The following is a 19,503-nucleotide window of genomic DNA, read 5'->3' on the forward strand; positions in this document are numbered from 1 at the left end:
TCCCTGCACCCTACTATAGGCTGTGAGCTCACAGCACAGAATCCCAGCAGCGTAAAAATAACTGCTGCCGTGGGCGGCAGTGGAATGCCCAGCTGTCCTTTGCATCCGTTAGTGAGCGGATTATATTGCTCCGAACTTCAGGGGAACATATCATTCTGTTCAAAGATAGACACAAATGCTGGAGTAACTCAATGGCCCAGGCAGCAGCTCTGGAGAAAAAGGTTTCAGACCAGGACCGTCATATGCTGAGAGAATGGGGCGGCTGGGCTTGTAAACTCTGGAGTTTAGAAGGATGAGAGGGCATCTCATTGAAACATATAAGATTATTAAGGGTTTGGACACGCTAGAGGCAGGAAACATGTTCCCGATGTTGGGGGAATCCAGAACCAGGGGCCACACAGTTTAAGAATAAGGGGTAAGCCATTTAGAACGGAGACGAGGAAACACTTTTTCTCACAGAGAGTTGTGAGTCTGTGGAATTCTCTGCCTCAGAGGGCGGTGGAAGCAGGTTCTCTGGATGATTTCAAGAGAGAGCTAGATAGGGCTCTTAAAGATTGCAGAGTCAGGGGATATGGGGAGAAGGCAGGAACGGGCTACTGATTGGGGATGATCAGCCATGATCACATTGAATGGCGGTGCTGGCTCGAAGGGCCGAATGGCCTACTCCTGCACCTATTGTCTGTTGTCGTGCTCTACCTATTGTACTTGAGTTTGTACTGATAAGTTCAGTTTAGTTTAGAGATACAGCACGGAAACAGGCCCTTCGGCCCACCGTGTCCGCGCCGGCCAGCGATCCCCGCACATTAACACTATCCTACACCCACTGGGGGCAACTTACACTTATACCAAGCCATTTGACCTCCAGACCTGCACGTCTTTGGAGTGTGGGAGGAAACCGAAGATCTCGGAGAAAACCCACGCAGGGCACGGGGAGAAACTCCGTACAGACAAGCGCCCGTAGTCGGGATCGAACCCGGGTCTCCGGCGCTGCATTCGCTGTGAGGCAGCAACTCTACCGCTGCGCCACCGTGACGTCATGACTACACATGATGATAATCATGCCATCCTCAGGGTGCAGATGTACAAGATGTAGGGAATTACGTTTAGTGCAGGATAATGTGCTCTGTTGAAGCTATCAACAAAGCAGCCATATTGTAACGTCGTTTACATCTGGTGTTCAGCACGGCAACTTGTCAGTTACGCTGAGAGGGTAAATAATACCAGGCCTGTATGATAGATGAACCTGTGCCAGAACTAGTGAGCGTGTCTGTTTGTGGCCACAGCTTACTATAAACAGCTCAGCAGGGCCATATAACTGGAGTTATATGTCAGCTGCACATTCAGTGCTCATGCTGAATGCAAAAAGCGGAGGTGGAATGAGTTGTGTGAACTTAAAATCTTCGTGACTTTTATATTAGCCGTTTTGCAGCAGAATTGATACATTCAAATTGGAGGCACTCAGACATACTAATGGGAAAGAGACACCAGAGTCTAAAAAACACAGGGTCACACACAAATTATAATGAATCCAGGTGGTAAACCAGGCGTGTTGAATGTATAACACACACACACACACACACACACACACACACACACACACACTCACACACTCACACACACACACACACACACACACACGCACGCACGCACACACACACACACACACACACACACAAACACACACACACACACACACACACACACACACACACACACACACACACACACACACACACACACACACACACACACAACACACATACACACACACATGACACACACACACACACACACACACACACACACACACACACACACACACACACACACACTCACACACACACACACACACACACACACACACACACACACACACACACACACACACACACACACACACACACACACACACACACACACACAGTACTTTTTTATTCATTCAATGATGGGTCCACATCTGGAACATGTATCCATTGGAGACAGAAGGTATCGTGTGGGCGGCACAATGGCGCAGCGGTAGAGTTGCCACTTTACAGCGCTTACAGCGCCAGAGACCCAGGTTCGATCCTGACTTTGGGTGCTGTCTGTACGCAGTTTGTACGTTTTCGGGTGATTTAATTTATTTAATTTATTTAATTTATGTAAAGCACTTTGGTGTCAATGCGAGTTGACTTAAAACGTGCTATGTAAATCAAACTTACTTACTTACTTACTTACTTACTATTGTCTATGGTCTAATGTCCCCATTGGGTAGGATAGTGCTAGTGTGCAGAGTGATTGCTGGTCAGAACAGACTCGGTGGGCCGAAGAATTTGTTTCCACATTGTATCTGTAAAGTGTAAAGTACGGCAGATGCTGGAATCAAAGGTCTATAATTGTCATGTACTCACAACAGAACAGTTCCATTCTTAAATACAGCAGCTCAAATGCCTGTAAAGATAATATGACAAACAAAAATAAATCATTAAATAAAAATCCCCAATACCAGTGAAAAATAGCCCTATTTCCTGAGTGCAACCAAGATAGTCCACAGTTTACAGTGTAGGTAGTGTTTCCTAGTGTGTAATGTTCAAGATTCATGATTCAAGAGAGTTTATTGTCATGTGTCCCTGTTAGGACAATTAAATTCTTGCTTTGCTTCAGCACACAGAACATAGTAGGCATTGACTACAGAACAGATCAGTGTGTCCATATACCATTATATAAATATATACACACATGAATAAATAGACTGATAAAGTGCAAATAAACAGTTTGTTGGCTATTAATGTTCAGAGTTTTGTCCGAGCCAGGTTTAATAACCTGATGGCTGTGGGGAAGTAGCTATTCCTGAACTTGGTCGTTGCAGTCTTCAAGCTCCTGTACCTTCTACCTGAAGGTAGCGGGGAGATGAGTGTGTGGTGTGGGTCCTTGATGATACTGCCAGCCTTTTTGGAGGCAGCGACTGTGATAGATCCCGTTGATGGAAGGGAGGTCAGAGCCTGATGGTTGTTGGGAAGAAGTGGTTCCAGAACCAGGAGTCATGGTTTTCCGGTTTGACGGCACTGGGCCTGTACTCGCTGGAGTTTAGAAGGACGAGGGGATATCTCATTGTTACAGAATAGTGAAAGGCCTAGATAGAAAATAGAAAATAGGTGCAGGAGTAGGCCATTTGGCCCTTCGAGCCTGCATCGCCATTCAATGTGATCATGGCTGATCATTCAACTCAGTCTAGATAGAGGTTTCCATTCAGGTTTCCTAAGTGGGACAGAGGCATAATTTCCCAATTTGGGGTGAAATCTGAAAGAGCCTTCCCCCAGTCTGAAGAAGGGTCCCGACCCGAAACGTCGCCCATTCCTTCTCTCCAGAGATGCTGCCTGTCCCGCTGAGTTACTCCAGCACTTTGCGTCTATCTTCGGTTTAAACCAGCATCTGCAGTTCCTTCCGCCACAACCTGCAACCCCGCACGTCTTCAGGATGTGGGGGGAATCCGGAGCACCCGGAGGAAACCCACGTGGTCACAGGGAACACATGCAAACTCCACACAGACAGCGCCCGTGGTCAGAATCAAACCAGTTCTCTGGGACAGTGAGGCAGCAGCTCTACAAGTCTATCTTTGGTTTAAACCAGCATCTGCAGTTCTTTCGTACAGGTTCCAATTTTAATATTCAATGCCTCAACCTATGAAGGCAAACAGTCCATAATCTTTCCACACCTTATCTTCCTGTGATACAACTTTCAGGGAATAATGGACTTGGACCGCTTGTTCTTTCTGTTCATCAACCTTCCTTTTGAATAGTGAAAGGCCTGGATAGAGTGGATGTGGAGAGGATGTTTCCACTAGTGGGAGAGTCTAGGAGCAGAGGTCTTCTTCTTCATGCGTTTGAGGCAGCAGAGGTTATGTAAAGGCCTCCAGGCGTTGTAGCCAGTTCAACACGCTGTTGTCGAGGGCCGTCAGGTCTACCTCTCCACCAGGGGGGCCGAGGATAGCGCAGTCGAAAATGCCGTGCTGCTGCTCTGTTTGCTGGTCTGCTCCACACACGCAGGCTGTTGATGGACGCAGCCCCCCAGCGATGCATGTTGGTTTTGAACCGGCCGACCCCTGTACGGAGCCGGTTCAGGGCGACCCACTCCTTGCGGGGGACAGGTCCGAGCCGGGTGGGGCTGTGGTGTTCTGTGCAGCAGTGAATTGCGGAGGTGGTGAAGTCAGTTCCCAGCTGGTTCTCCGTGCTCCTAGTGTGTTGAAACCGGAGACGCAGAGGGTGTCTGCGTGAAGGGAGAAGGGGCGACGAGATGACAGGGGTTGAGGTCCCAGTTGCTGGGCGAGGTGGTGCAGAGGATGTTTGCCGTCCGATGGGGGCCTTGCACACCAGCCTGCGAGTGAAGTACTCTCTGCCAAGCTTGGCGGGTGCAATACCCGTGAACACCGGCGGAAGATCCGTGGGAGTAGCGTGTTGGCAGCCGGTGGTGATCCGCATGGCGTAGTTGACGATGGCGTCTAGCTCGCTAGAACGAGCGCAACGGCACCATGCTGGGGCGGCGTAATCAGCGGCCATGCATGACCAGAGGTCCCAGCCTCAGAATAAAAGCACGTTCATTTAGGAAGGAGACGAGGAGGAATTTCTTCAGTCAGAGGCTGGTGAATGTGTGGAATGGGCAGACCAAAGAGCGTCTTTCACCGAGTTCATGATCTTCCTTCACACAAAGCCCACTGTCTCCGCCTCTTCCTTTCTTTTTCTCCGCCCCCCCCCCGACATCAGTCTGAAGAAGGGTCTCGAACTGAAACGTCGCCTATTTCTTCTCTCCATAGATGCTGCCTCACCCGCTGAGTTCCTCCAGCATTTTTGTCTACCTTCGATTTTTCCAGCATCTGCAGTTCTTCCTTAAACATTCCTTCAGCACTTGATGTCCGTCTCCGAATGTGTCCCTGTGAACAGACGGTAAGATGTTGTGTTCATGAACTGTGACGGACACAGAGTGCTGGAGTAACTCAGTGGGTCAGGCAGCATCTGTGGAGAACATGGATAGGTGACGTTTCACAGAGTGCTGGAGTAACTCAGCGGGTCAGGCAGCTTCTCTGGAGGTGAATTTTCAGGTCAGGACCTTCTAAACCTTTCCCATCCATGTACTTGTTCAAGTATCTTTTAGATGTGGTTAAAGTCCCCACCTAAACCGCCTCCACTGGCAGCTCGTTCCATACACCCAGAAACCTGTGAAACTGTTCTGCCTCAGGTTCCAATTAAATCGTTCCCCTGTAGGTTAATAGGAACGGCTTCTCTGACTCCAGATGTACAAACATGGAACTGCAGATGCACAAAAAGGACACAAAGTGCTGGAGTAACTCAGCGGGTCAGGCAGCATCTGTAGAGAACATGGATTTAGGGGTAATATGAGGGGGAACTTCTTTACTCAGAGAGTGGTAGCGGTGTGGAATGAGCTTCCAGTGGAAGTGGTGGAGGCAGGTTCATTGGTATCATTTAAAAATAAATTGGATAGACATATGGATGAGAGGGAATGGAGGGTTATGGTATGAGTGCAGGCAGGTGGGACTAAGGGGAAAAAAAGTTGTTCGACAACGGACTTGTAGGGCCGAGATGGCCTGTTTCCGTGCTGTAATTGTTATATGGTTATTATATGGTTATATATGGATCGGTGACATTTCACACAGTGCTGCGTTGACTCAGCGGGTCAGGCAGCATCTGTGGAGAACATGGATAGGTGACGTTTCACAGAGTGCTGGAGTAACTCAGCGGGTCAGGCAGCATCTGTGGAGAACATGGATAGGTGACGTTTCACAGAGTGCTGGAGTAACTCAGCGGGTCAGGCAGCATCTCTGGAGAACGTGGATCGGTGCCAGTTCGGGTCGGGACCCTTCTTCAGAGCAACATCTGGAGTTCTTCGATTCTGCATCTTACTTCCAGTAAAGAGCACCTGTTTTGCATACAGTGACCCTCCCGTTCACCTCAGTAGGATTTCTGTAACTACGAACGTGCCCTGGGGGAATGTGTGAATGAAACGACTAATGCTTAGAGTGTAATAGATTTCACAGAATTCTTGAAGAAAGTGGCTGTGCTTGGTTTTATGGACCTCTCCACTTCACAGATTGGATAATTAAAATGTCTCACTATGCAATTGGTTCTGATTTAGCTCACAGTGTTATGCCATTTAGGTGATTTTTATTTCTGTTAGTATAAAATACTGTATTTGTTCATGAATATCTCAATGTTTGCCCAACATTATGAGACAGTTCATCTTATGGGCTTCTAGAGAAGTAAGTAGGGAACAAAATTCTCTCTGCTCCATAAAATGGAAGCGGAATGGATGTAGATAACATACCCAGTTCTACACGGCACGGTGGCGCCACGGTAGAGTTGCTGCCTTATGCCCCTGTCCCACTTAGGAAACCTGAACCTGGGATGGCTGGACTTTCATATGAAGAAAGACTGGATAGACTCGGCGTGTACTCGCTAGAATTCAGAAGATTGAGGGGGGATCTTATAGAAACTTACAAAATTCTTAAGGGGTTGGGCAGGCTAGATGCAGGAAGATTGTTCCCGATGTTGGGGAAGTCCAGAACAAGGGGTCACACAGTTTAAGGATAAGGGGGAAGTCTTTTAGGACCGAGATGAGAAAATCATTTTTTACACAGAGAGTGGTGAATCTGTGGAATTCTCTGCCACAGAAGGTAGTTGAGGCCACAGTTCATTGGCTATATTTAAGAGGGAGTTAGATGTGGCCCTTGTGGCTAAAGGGATCAGGGGGTATGGAGAGAAGGCAGGGATGGTATACTGAGTTGGATGATCAGCCATGATCATATCGAATGGCGGTGCAGGCTCGAAGGGCCGAATGGCCTACTCCTGCACCTATTTTCTATGGTTCTCTGAAGACTTTGCGCCCCATCCAAGGTTTTCGTGAGGTTCCCGGAGGTTTTTGTCAGTCTCCCTAATGGTCAAACGTAGTTTCCGCTTCTTCTATTTTCTGACGATTATTTCAAAAAATTCAAAACCGCCTGTGACTAAAAATAGGTTGCCGTTTTAAAAATCGGTAATTTTTTAGTCGAAGCAGGTTGCGATGCTAGTTGAAGGTGGTTGCCGGAGGTTGCAGGTGGTTGCCAGAGGTTGCAGGTGGTTGCCGGAGGTTACAGGTGGTTGCCGGAGGTTGCAGGTGGTTGCCGGAGGTTGCAGGTGGTTGCCGGAGGTTGTAGGTGGTTGCCGGAGGTTGCAGGTGGTTGCCGGAGGTTGCAGGTAGTGGAAGGTAAGACCGGCAACCTCTTTTTAGTCACGGCCGGTTTCGAATATTTTGAAATAATCGCCGGAACATAGAAGAAGCGGAAACTACTTTTGATCATTAGGAAGACTGACAAAAACCTCCGGGAACCTTGGGTGGGGCGCAAAGTCTCCAGAGGTTTCCGTTCAGGTTTCCTAAGTGGGACAGGGGCATATGATGCTTACGTCATGGTGACTGCAGTGGGTTCATGGCCCTGACCACAGGTAAACAAAGGAGGAGGACTGGCTGAACTTTGTTGCCTTCCACCACAGTGAAGAATACTGTGGTGGATGTTTGTGTTCAATTCTATTGTGTATTGTGTGTTCTTTTTTTAAGTGTATCGCTGCTGGCAAATTCATTTCACTGCACCTTCGTTGGTGCATGTGACGAATACATTTGACTTGTATTCTCCCACTGTACGACGTAATTCAAGTTCACCCAAGTTTTCCCCCGATTCGAAATCGGAGAATGTCCGTAGCGGGTCCGTAGGAGTTCGTGGATGTCTCGTAGCGGCCCGTACGAGTAAAAAGTAACCATTTTTTTCATCACGGGTATTTTTTTACTCGTGGACATTTTTCCACAGTGTTGGAAAAAAAGTCCCGATTTTACCGGATTTCCCAAGTACCTACTGTTACACGTACGAGCCGCTACGTGACATCCACAAACTCCTACGAACCCTCTACGGACATTCTCCGAGTTCGAATCAGGGGAAAACTCGGGAGAACTCCTAAATTACCTCGTACAGTGGGACAGGCCCTTTACAGCGCCGCGGGCCCTGGTTCGATCCAGACTACGGGTGCCGTCTGTACAGAGTTTGTACGTTCTCCCCGTGACCTGCGTGGGTTTTCTCCGGGTGCTCCGGTTTCCTCCCACACTCCAAAGACGTACAGGTTTGTAGGTTAATTGGCTTGGTACGGTGCGGACTCGGTGAGCCGAAGGGCCTGTTTCCGCGCTGCATCTCGGAACTAAACTGTACGTGAATGTAGATGTGACACACTTCTCCCTTGCTGACCTGTGTTTGATGCTCATCTTCTTTCTCCATTGCAGGACGGCATGGGGCAACTAAGAATCACCGACAAGGGACTGCGGCTGGAAGGAGCATCCGAATTTTTGCAGCCTTTGTATGCCAAAGAAATCCGGTCCCAAGCAGTAAGTGACAAATCCCACGCGTGTAGTACAAGGCATGATTAGTAAGTCGCGACGAAAGGAACTGCAGATACCGGTTTACACCGAAGATGGACACAAAATGCTGCGGTAACTCAGCGGGACGGGCCGCATCTCTGGAGAGAAGGGCGCGAAGAAGGGTCTAGACCCAAAACAACACCCATTCCTTCTCTCCAGACATGCTGCCTGCCCCGCTGAGTTACTCCAGCATTTTTGTGTCTATGATGAGTAAGTTTGCTGATGACAATAAAACTGTTGATGTCATTGTCAGTGAAGATGGTTAGAGTCTTAGAGTCATGATGCTCGAAAACAGCCCCTTTGGACCGACTTGCCCACGGCAACCAAAATGCTCCAACTACACTACTCCCATGGCCCACATTTGGGATGGAGGGCAAAGATTAGAGGGGAACGATTTAATTGGAACCTGAGGCAGCACAGTTTCATTCAGGTTTCTGGGTGTATGGAACGAGCTGCCTGAGGAGGCAGCTGAGGTGGGGACTATAACCACATCTAAAAGACACTTGAACAAGTACCTGGATGGGAAAGGTTTAGAATGTCCTGACCTGAAACGTCACGTGCAGAAATGCTGCCTGACCCGCTGAGTTGCTCCAACACTCTATGAAACGTCACCTATCCATGTTCTCCACTGATGCTGCCTGACCCACTGAGTTACTCCAGCACTCTGTAGGTCCTTGTTTGTACATTTAGAAGGATAGAGGCCAATGTCCCAAGTGATATTGGAAGGAAATGTTGAAATTAGTCTGAGTAAATTGACTAACCACAACTGATGCATGTGTACAATGTGTGTGCACCAAGGCAGTATGCAGTATATCATTAGCGGCACGGTGGCGCAGCGGTAGAGTTGCTGCCTCACAGCGCCAGAGACCCGGGTTCGATCCTGACTACGGGTGCCGTCTGTACGGAGTTTGTACGTTCTCCCCGTGACCTGCGTGGGGTTTTCTCCATGATGTGCGGTTTCCTCCCACACTCCAAAGACGTACAGGTTTGTAGGTAAATTGGCTTGGTATAAATGTAAATTGTTCCAAGTGTGTGTAGGATAGTGTTAGTGTGCGGGGATCGCTGGTCGGCACCGACTCGGTGGCCTGTTTCTGCGCTGTCATCTCTAAACTAAACTAAACTACAAGATAATTAGTTTGCATCTGTGGAATTCTCTGCCTCAGAGGGCAGTGGAGGCGGGTTCTCTGGATGCTTTCAAGAGAGAGCTAGATATGGCTCTTAAAAATAGTGGAGTCAGGGGATATGGGGAGAGGGCAGGAACGAGGTACTGATTGGGGATGATCAGCCATGATCACATTGAATGGTGGTGCTGGCTCGAAGGGCCGAATGGCCTACTCCTGCACCTATTGTCTATTGTCTGTTGTCATTTTGTCAATTGCAACATCTTTGCCAAGCTGGATGCAGTAGGTTGGCACAGCTGACCTTCCTACATACCCCAGGGCACGACTGATTATGTACCAAACTACCAGCTGCGGCCACTTCATCCATGGACACGGCGACCTTCGTCTTCCCATCTCCCAATGATGCCACGAGGCAGCGTGATCAATGCCATCACTCATGTCCATTGGCACCGTCACAAGTCACGGGCCAAGGAAGCATTGGCCGGGCTTGAGAGAGAATTTATACCAAGTCTGTTCATCTCTATTTTAAATGGCTTACCCCTTATTCTTAAACTGTGTGGCCCCTGGTCCTGGACTTCCCCAACTTCGGGAACATGTTTCCTGCCTCTAGCGTATCCAAACCCTTAATAATCTTACATTACTAACGTAAGATTAAAACTTTCATCGGATTAATGGTAGAGTCTACAATGTGAAACACAGGCCTTTCGGCCCAACCTGCCCATGCCGACCAAGTCTGTGGAATTCTCTGCCACAAAAGGCAGTGGAGGCCAATTCACTGGATATTTTCAAAAGAGAGTTAGATAGAGCTGTTAGGGCTAACGGAATCAAGGGATATAGGGAAAAAGCTGGAACAGGGAACTGATTTTTGATGAGCATCAATAATAAATGGATACACAGCTCAGAACGTACATCCCAGCTTGATTCCATGTGGCTGCTCCGAGATTATTCACAATTTGGTAGCAAAAACAGGAAGGAAGATTATTATCTAAATGGTGTCAAGTTGGGAAAAGGGGAAGTGCAACGGGATCTGGGGGTCCTTGATCACCTGTCAATGAAAGTAAGCATGCAGGTACAATAGGCAGTGAAGAAAGCGAATGGCATGTTGGCCTTCATAACAAGAGGAGTTGAGTATAGGAGCAAAGAGGTCCATCTGCAGTTGTATAAGGCCCTAGGGAGACCACACCTGGAGTATTGTGTGCAGTTTTGATCTCCAAATTTGAGGAAGGACATTCTTGCTATTGGGGGAGTGCAGCATAGGATCAAAGATTAATTCCCGGGATGGTGGGACTGTCATATGCTGAGAGAATGGAGCGGCTGGGCTTGTACACTCTGGAGTTTAGAAGGATGAGAGGGAATCTTATAGAAACATATAAGATTATTAAGGGTTTGGACACGCTAGAGGCAGGAAACATGTTCCCGATGTTGGGGGAGTCCAGAACCAGGGGCCACAGTTTAAGAATAAGGGGTAAGCCATTTAGAACGGAGATGAGGAAACACTGTTTCTCATAGAGATTGGTGAGTCTGTGGAATTCTCTGCCTCAGAGGGCGGTGGAGGCCGGTTCTCTGGATGCTTCCAAGAGAGAATTAGATAGGGCTCTTAAAAATAGCGGAGTCAGGGGATATGGGAAGAAGGCAGGAACGGGGTACTGATTGGGGATGATCAGCCATGATCACATTGAATGGTGGTGCTGGCTCGAAGGGCCGAATGGCCTACTCCTGCACCTATTGTCTATTGTCTATTGAAGATATCGGAGTCAGGGGATATGGGGAGAAGGCATATCAGGGGATATAGGGAGAAGGCAGGAACGGGGCACTGATTGTGAATGATCAGCCATGATCACATTGAATGGCGGTGCTGGCTCGAAGGTACGAATGGCCTACTCCTGCACCTATTGTCTATTGTCTATTCAGTTGCTAACTCAGTTACTTGTCATGCAGTACAACACAGCTGTATTGTTTGTATCTATTTGTCCACCCCCTGCACGTTTCACTTGATGATGTGAAGTTGGGAAGCCAGTGACTGCGGAACAAGTAGCAAACTTGTGTATACGTACGTCATCCACCCAGCCCGAGCCTTGGCTAGGAATAATGGAGCCGCACTTTGGAACTAATTCTCAACATTGTCGCCACTTAAAGAAAATGTCCGTGGGCAGAACAAGTGAATTGATTTGTTGCTTTTCATCTTGTGCTCCAGCTAGCTCGATGGATTCTGTTTCCCTGGTGGTATGGTTAGGTTCAAGCGATCAATTTCCCTTCAACTTGTTTGTCTTAAATGTCTTCAGACCAAACACCATTGTAATCCTAAAATAGATATGCAGGGAATGGAGGGATATGGATCACGATCGAGAGGCTAATTTAACTTGGCGCCTTGTCTGGCACTGACATTGTGGGCCGAAGGACCTGTTACCTGTGCTTGGTTCTTGGTGTCTTGGTCCTCCAAAATATTCCAAATGGAATTTAAACTGGAGGTGGTGAAGGAAGGGAGCTCCTCTATACCCCGTAGCTCCGCTCTCACTCCCCATCCCCCACTCGTAACAAGGGCAGAGTCCACCTTCCACCCCACCAGCCGTCACATACAACAGATAATCCACCGACATTTTCGCCACCTCCAACGGGATCCCACCACTCGCCACATCTTCCCATCTCCTCCTCTGTCTGCTTTCCGCAGAGACCGCTCCCTCCGGAACTCCCTGGTCAATTTGTCCCTTCCCACCCAAACCACCCCCTCCCCGGGCACTTTCCCTTGCAACCACTACAGAGACGCTACACTTGTCGCTTTACCTCCTCCCTCGACTCCATTCAAGGACCCAAGCAGTCGTTCCAGGTGCGACAGAGGTTCACCTGCACCTCCTCCAACCTCATCTACTGCATCCGCTGCTCTAGATGTCAGCTGCTCTACATCGGTGAGACCAAGCGCAGGCTTGGCGATCGCTTCGCCCAACACCTCCGCTCGGTTAGCTGTACTCATCTATGTAGGAAGGAACTGCAGATGCAGGTTTACACCAAAGATAGACACAAAATGCTGGAGTAACTCAGCGGGACGGGCAGCATCTCTAGAGAGAAGGAATGGGTGATGTTTATGGTCGAGACCCTTCTTCAGAAACATCACCCATTCCTTCTCTCCAAAGACCCGCTGAGTTATTCCAGCATCTTGTGTCTATCTTCGGTGTAAACCAGAACCTGCAGTTCCTTCCTTCACCATTTAATGCCCCTGTCCCACTTAGGAAACCTGAACGGAAACCTCTGGAGACTTTGCGCCCCACCCAAGGTTTCCGTGCGGTTCCCGGAGGTTGCAGGTGCAGTGGAAGCAGGTAGGGAGACTGTCAAAAACCTCCGGGAACTGCACGGAAACCGCACAGAACCCGTGGGTGGGGCGCAAAGTCTCCAGAGGTTTCCGTTCAGGTTTCCTAAGTGGGACGGGGGCATAACACCGCAAGACCACTCCTCCAATTTTACAAGTGGCGGCTGGAATAGTTTGTGTTTTCACACCATTTTCTCCGCATATTGATTTTCATCGTGGAAGTTGTTGCGTGAAAACAGGTGGTTATCATTTCCGAAGAAATCGGCAAGGGAAAAGAAACATCCCGTGATTTGCACAAACCTCTTGTGTGATGCCCAAATATTAGCCTCTGGTGACCAGTCCTAGTTTTCATTACAGTCTTTCCAAATGGAAACCCTTTTAATTCTCCTTCCAGATTTGGCTTTGAAAGTCGCCAGACCCACAGCTTTAGAATAACGTGGAAGAACTTCAGAAGACATAGAACGCGACTCGGAATAATTCTACGACATATTTACTGGGGTGGCATTCAGCCCATCGAGTCTCATAAGTGATAGGAGCAGAATTAGTCCATTCGGCATATCATGTCTACTCCCCGGTACACAAAACTAGAGAAACTCAGCGGGTGCAGCAGCATCTATGGAGCAAAGGAAATAGGCAAAGTTTTGGGCCAAAACCCTTCTTCAGACTGATGGGGGGTGGGGGGGGTGGCGGGGAGAAGAAAGGAAAAAGGAGGAGGAGGAGCCCGAGGGCTGAGGGATGGGAGGAGACAGCAAGGACTAACAAAATTGGGAGAATTCAATGTTCATGCCCCCAGGATGCAGACTCCCCAAGCGGAATATGAGGTGCTGTTCCTCCAATTTCCGGTGTTGCTCGCTCTGGCCATGGAGGAGGAGACCCAGGACAGAGAGGTCGGATACAGAGTGGGAGGGGGAGTTGAAGTGCTGAGCCACCGGGAGGTCTCACGGATATAGATCTGCTGACATCTAGAGCAGTGGATGCAATAGATGAGGTTGGAGGAGATGCAGGTGAACCTCTGTCACACTACATTATTCTATCTCCGCCTTACAAATATCCATTGACTTGGCCTCCACAGCCAAAGAATTGCGTCAATGAGTCTACTCCGCCACTAAAGCATGGCTGATCAGGCAGATGCTGCCTGACCCGCTGAGTTACTCCAGCACTTTGTGTTCTGTTTTGTAAACCAGCACCTGCAGTTCTTTGTTTCTACCTTCAATCTAATCTTATTGCTGCAGTGTAAGGAACTGGCTGAGATTCTCTCCAACATTGAATTTAAAGCCACCTTTAAAATGATGGAAGTAAAATTTGATTCATTGCGTGTGTGTAGAACTTTTGGGAATACTCTTAGGAGTAAATGAAAATTAAATTAGGCATCTAGGAGACCAGCTGCCACCACATATCCAGTGCCATCTTCCAAATTAATCTGGGCTTCTCAACAATATCATCTATTGCAGCCCCCAGTATGAGCCATCTGCTCATCAGGAAGGGAAGTCCCTTTGGTGACAATGCCGGAGAGGTGGCAATGTTTGGAGCACCTCCCGTTTTCCTGACGTGACTGACAGACGGAGTCTATCTGCGTGACTCTTCAGTAACAGAGGCGGCACGATGGCGCAGCGGTAGAGTTGCTGCCTTACAGCGAATCCAACGCCGGAGACCCGGGTTCGATCCCGACTACGGGTGCTGTCTGAAAGGGCAGTCACGGTGGCGCAACGGTGGAGTTGCTGCCTCACAGCGCCAGAGACCCGGGTTCAATCCCGACTACGGGTGCTGTCTGTACCGATGTCGTGCGTTCTCCCTGAGACCTGCGTGGGTTTTCTCCAGATGCTCCGGTTTCCTCCCACACTCCAAAGACGTACAGGTTTGTAGGTTAGTTGGCTTGGTATAAATGTAAGTTGTCCCTTCTGCGTGTAGGATAGTGTTAGTGTGCGGGGACCACTGGTCAGCGCCGGCTCCATGCAATATCTCTAAACCAACCGAAACTAAAAGTGAAGTCTCAGCCAGTCCAATCTCTCCCTAAAGCATCCTTGTAAATCTTCACTGTACTCTTTCCAGCATTATAATATTTCTCCATAAATATGTTTAAAGATTAGCATGTTTTAAATGACACTGAGCAACCAAAAGATTGTGGCAATCACCGTTTTTAGAGGCTTTTACCATCTGCTCAAACTATCCGTAGGTTGAAGTATTTCCAGTCTGAAGAAGGGTCTCGACCCGAAAAGTCACCTATTCCTTCTCTCCAGAGATGCTGCCTGACCCGCTGAGTTATCCAGCTCTTGGTGTCTATCTTCGGTTTAAACAAGTTCCCTGTTTTGGGAATGGGTTGGGTTTTGTGCACCAGGTTTGTCCAGTTCTCTGTTGCCTCCATCCAGATGATCTGTTGGGGGGGTGACTAGGGTCGCCAACTGTCCCATATTAGCCGGGACACCCCTTATATTGGGCTAAATTGGTTTGTCCCGTACGGGACCGCCCTTGTCCCGTATTTGACCGCTACTACTCGGGTCGAGGGGACTGTCGGGTCGGAGCGTCGCGTCTGGCCACGCCTCACCCCGTCCCGACGTAGTGCAGCCCATGGAGTGCAGCAGCAGCAGCAGCAGCAGCTACAACAAGTGTTCATCCCAGTTTGGCAAAAGAATAAATCAGGGAAGGTAGTGCATCCGTGGATAACAAGGGAAATCAGGGATAGTATCAAAACAAAAGATGAAGCATACAAATTAGCCAGAACAAGCAGCCTACCAGAGGACTGGGAGAAATTCAGAGTCCAGCAGAAGAGGACAAAAGGCTTAATTAGAAAAGGGAAAATAGATTATGAAAGAAAACTGGCAGGGAACATAAAAACTGACTGCAAAAGGTTTTATAGATATGTGAAGAGGAAAAGATTAGTTAAAACAAATGTAGGTCCCTTGCAGTCAAAAACATGCGAATTGATCGTGGGGAACAAGGACATGGCAGACCAATTGAATAACTACTTTGGTTCTGTCTTCACTAAGGAAGACATAAACAATCTGCCGGAAATAGCAAGGGACCGGGGGTTAAATGAGATGGAGGAACTGAGTGAAATCCAGGTTAGTTGGGAAGTGGTGTTAGGTAAATTGAATGGATTAAAGGCCGATAAATCCCCAGGGCCAGATAAGTTGCATCCCAGAGTACTTAAGAAAGTAGCCCCAGAAATAGTGGATGCATTAGTAATTTTTCTAAACTCTTTAGATTCTGGAGTAGTTCCAGAGGATTGGAGGATAGCTAATGTAACCCCACTTTTTAAAAAGGGAGGGAGAGAGAAAACGGGGAATTACAGACCAGTTAGTCTAATGTTGGTAGTGGGGAAACTGCTAGAATCAGTTATTAAAGATGGGATAGCAGCACATTTGAAAAGTGGTGAATTCATTGGGCAAAGTCAGCATGGATTTATGAAAGGTAAATCATGTCTGACGAATCTCATAGAATTTTTCGAGGATGTAACTAGTAGAGTGGATAAGGGAGAACCAGTGGATGTGTTCTATCTGGACTTTCAGAAGGCTTTCGACAAGGTCCCACATAAGAGATTAGTATACAAACTTAGAGCACACGGTATTGGGGGTTCAGTATTGATGTGGATAGAGAACTGTCTGGCAGACAGGAAGCAAAGAGTAGGAGTAAACGGGCCCTTTTCAGAATGGCAGGCAGTGACTAGTGGGGTACCGCAAGGCTCAGTGCTGGGACCCCAGCTATTTACAATATATATTAATGATCTGGATGAGGGAATTGAATGCAACATCTCCAAGTTTGCGGATGACACGAAGCTGGAGGGCAGTGTTAGCTGTGAGGTAGATGCTAGGAGGCTGCAAGGTGACTTGGATAGGTTGGGTGAGTGGGCAAATGCATGGCAGATGCAGTATAATGTGGATAAATGTGAGGTTATCCACTTTGGTGGCAAAAACAGGAAAGTAGACTATTATCTGAATGGTGGCCGATTAGGAAAAGGGGAGATGCAGCGAGACCTGGGTGTCATGGTACACCAGTCATTGAAAGTAGGAATGCAGGTGCAGCAGGCAGTGAAGAAAGCAAATGGTATGTTAGCATTCATAGCAAAAGGATTTGAGTATAGGAGCAGGGAGGTTCTACTACAGTTGTACAGGGTCTTGGTGAGACCACACCTGGAGTATTGCGTTCAGTTTTGGTCTCCTAATCTGAGGAAATACATTCCTGCCATAGAGGGAGTACAGAGAAAGTTCACCAGACTAATTCCTGGGATGGCAGGACTTTCATATGAAGAATGACTGGATAGACTCGGCTTGTACTCGCTGGAATTCAGAAGATTGAGGGGGGAATCTTATAGAAACTTACAAAATTCCTAAGGGGTTGGACAGGCTAGATGCAGGAAGATTATTCCCGATGTTGGGGAAGTCCAGAACTAGGGGTCACAGTTTAAGGATAAGAGGGAAGTCTTTTAGGACCGAGATGAGAAAATCATTTTTTACACAGAGTGGTGAATCTGTGGAATTGAGGCCAGTTCATTGGCTATATTTAAGAGGGAGTTAGATGTGGCCCTTGTGGCTAAAGGGATCAGGGGGTATGGAGAGAAGGCAGGTACAGGATACTGAGTTGGATGATCAGCCATGATCACATTGAATTGCGGTGCAGGCTCGAAGGGCCGAATGGCCTACTCCTGCACCTATTGTCTATTGTCTATTGAATTGGCACTATTGAGCATGTTCCAAGCACCCGCCACCTACTGTGTAAATAAAACCCCACAAAATTTTTATCTGGTGAATGTTTCAACGACTTGCTGTTGTCTGTTTTCTTTTTAAAACTGTTACGCTCCGTCAGTATTGCACCACTTAATATAACATAACAAGACAATTAGTGGATGTTCTTTTTATTCATTTCCGTGAGAGTTAATGTCGTGTTTCAGATGGCATTTGGAGCCGGTGGAGGAATTTATAGTCTGTGAATTCATCTTCAATGTGAAAAGAATCTAGCTCCTACATCAGCAACATCTGGAGTGTTCAGCAGGTTCCTGAAATGATTTAAAGATTTTAAAAAATCCATCTCGAAGGAGGATCTGGCACGGGGAGGGGGGGGGGGGGGGGGGGGGGGGGGGGGGGGGGGGGGGGGGGGGGGGGGGGGGGGGGGGGGGGGGGGGGGGGGGGGGGGGGGTACGGGACAAAGTAGGACCCCAAATAGAATGTTTGTTAAAAATGATTTGTGTAAAATAAAATATTTTTCAGTGCCCTTTAGGTGGTGACTGTTTTCACACCTTGGGAATGCAAAACAAAGAATTTATATAATGTATCACAAAAATGTATCATCAATCAATCTATTTATTTAGTTATTTATTAATTCTTGCAATGAACCATTCTACATTTCATTTGTTTAAGAAAGAACTGCAGAGGCTGGAAAAATCAAAGGTAGATAAAAATGCTGGAGAAACTCAGCGGGTGAGGCAGCATCTATGGAGCAAAGGAATAGTTGACGTTTCGGGTCGAGACCCTTTTTCAGACTAATGGAGGGGGGGGGGGGCGGGAAGAAGAAAGGAAGAGGCGGAGACAGTGGGCTGTGGGAGAGCTGGGGAGGGGAGAGGAAGGAGGGAGAAAGCAAGGACTACCTGAAATTGGAAAAGTCAATGTTCTCCAATTTGCGGTGGGACTCACTCTGGCCATGGAGGAGGCCCAGGACAGAAAGGTTGGATTTGGAATGGGAGGGGGAGTTGAAGTGCTGAGCCACCGGGAGATCAGGTTGGCTATTGCGAACCGAGCGGAGGTTATTGTGTGCGTTTTCAATCCTATGTTTACTAGTCTGGCGTGTCCTGATCCTGCTAATGATCATCGCTGTGCAGGCAGCTGGTTCCAGTCACTTGGACTCGTTCCTGCTCAAACCTATCAAACTGTTGTCTCCAGATAATTTTAAATTGCCTGTTCAACACTGGAATGATACCACGCTGTAACCATTCTTTACTTCACCATCTGTTCCCACCATTTCACCTATGGCTGACCAGAGATAGTTTAGTTTAGAAATGCGGCAAGAAAACAGGCCCTTCAGACGTTCCATACCAGGGCATCAGAAATGTCCTCGTTCTTCAGGGAACGGGGATTAACCTCCGCCACCATTGATGAGGCTCACAACAGGGTCTCATCCATGTCCCGTAACACTGCTCTCTCTCCCCATCCCCGCACTCGCAACAAGGGCAGAGTCCCTCTGGTCCTCACCTTTCACCCCACCAGCCGGCAAATACAACACATAATCCTCCGCCATTTCCGCCACCTCCAACGTGACCCCGCCACTCGCCACATCTTCCCATCTCCCCCCATGTCTGCCTTCTGCAAAGACCGCTCCCTCCGCAACTCCCTTGTCAATTCTTCCCTTCCCTCCCGTACCACCCACTCCCCGGGCACTTTCCGTTGCAACCGCAAGAAATGCAACACCTGTCCCTTCACCTCCCCCCTCGACTCCATTCAAGGACCCAAGCAGTCGTTCCAGGTGCGACAAAGGTTCACCTGTATCTCCCCCAACCTCATCTACTGCATCCTCTGCTCTAGATGTCAGCTGATTTACATCGGGGAGACTAAGCGTAGGTTGGGCGATCGTTTCGCCGAACACCTCCGCTCAGTCCGCAATAACCAACCTGACCTCCCGGTGGCTCAGCACTTCAACTCCCCCTCCCATTCCCAATCCGACCTCTCT

The 19,503-nt window shown here is 48.3% G+C and overlaps 1 protein-coding gene across 4 annotated transcripts in view; it reads left to right on the plus strand.

Annotated features, from left to right (window-relative positions):
* The window catches only part of sgcd (sarcoglycan, delta (dystrophin-associated glycoprotein)), a 202,320-nt gene that overhangs the window by 136,107 nt on the left and 46,710 nt on the right, over nucleotides 1-19,503 (plus strand). For all 4 annotated transcript variants that reach the window (XM_055643328.1, XM_055643330.1, XM_055643332.1 and 1 more), the window contains exon 3: nucleotides 8,293-8,394. In XM_055643328.1, coding sequence (XP_055499303.1) covers nucleotides 8,293-8,394 — 102 coding nt within the window. The remainder of the gene's footprint in view (nucleotides 1-8,292; nucleotides 8,395-19,503) is intronic.

Source organism: Leucoraja erinacea, chromosome 11, assembly GCF_028641065.1.
Source record: "Leucoraja erinacea ecotype New England chromosome 11, Leri_hhj_1, whole genome shotgun sequence".
Classification (NCBI taxonomy): domain Eukaryota; kingdom Metazoa; phylum Chordata; class Chondrichthyes; order Rajiformes; family Rajidae; genus Leucoraja; species Leucoraja erinaceus.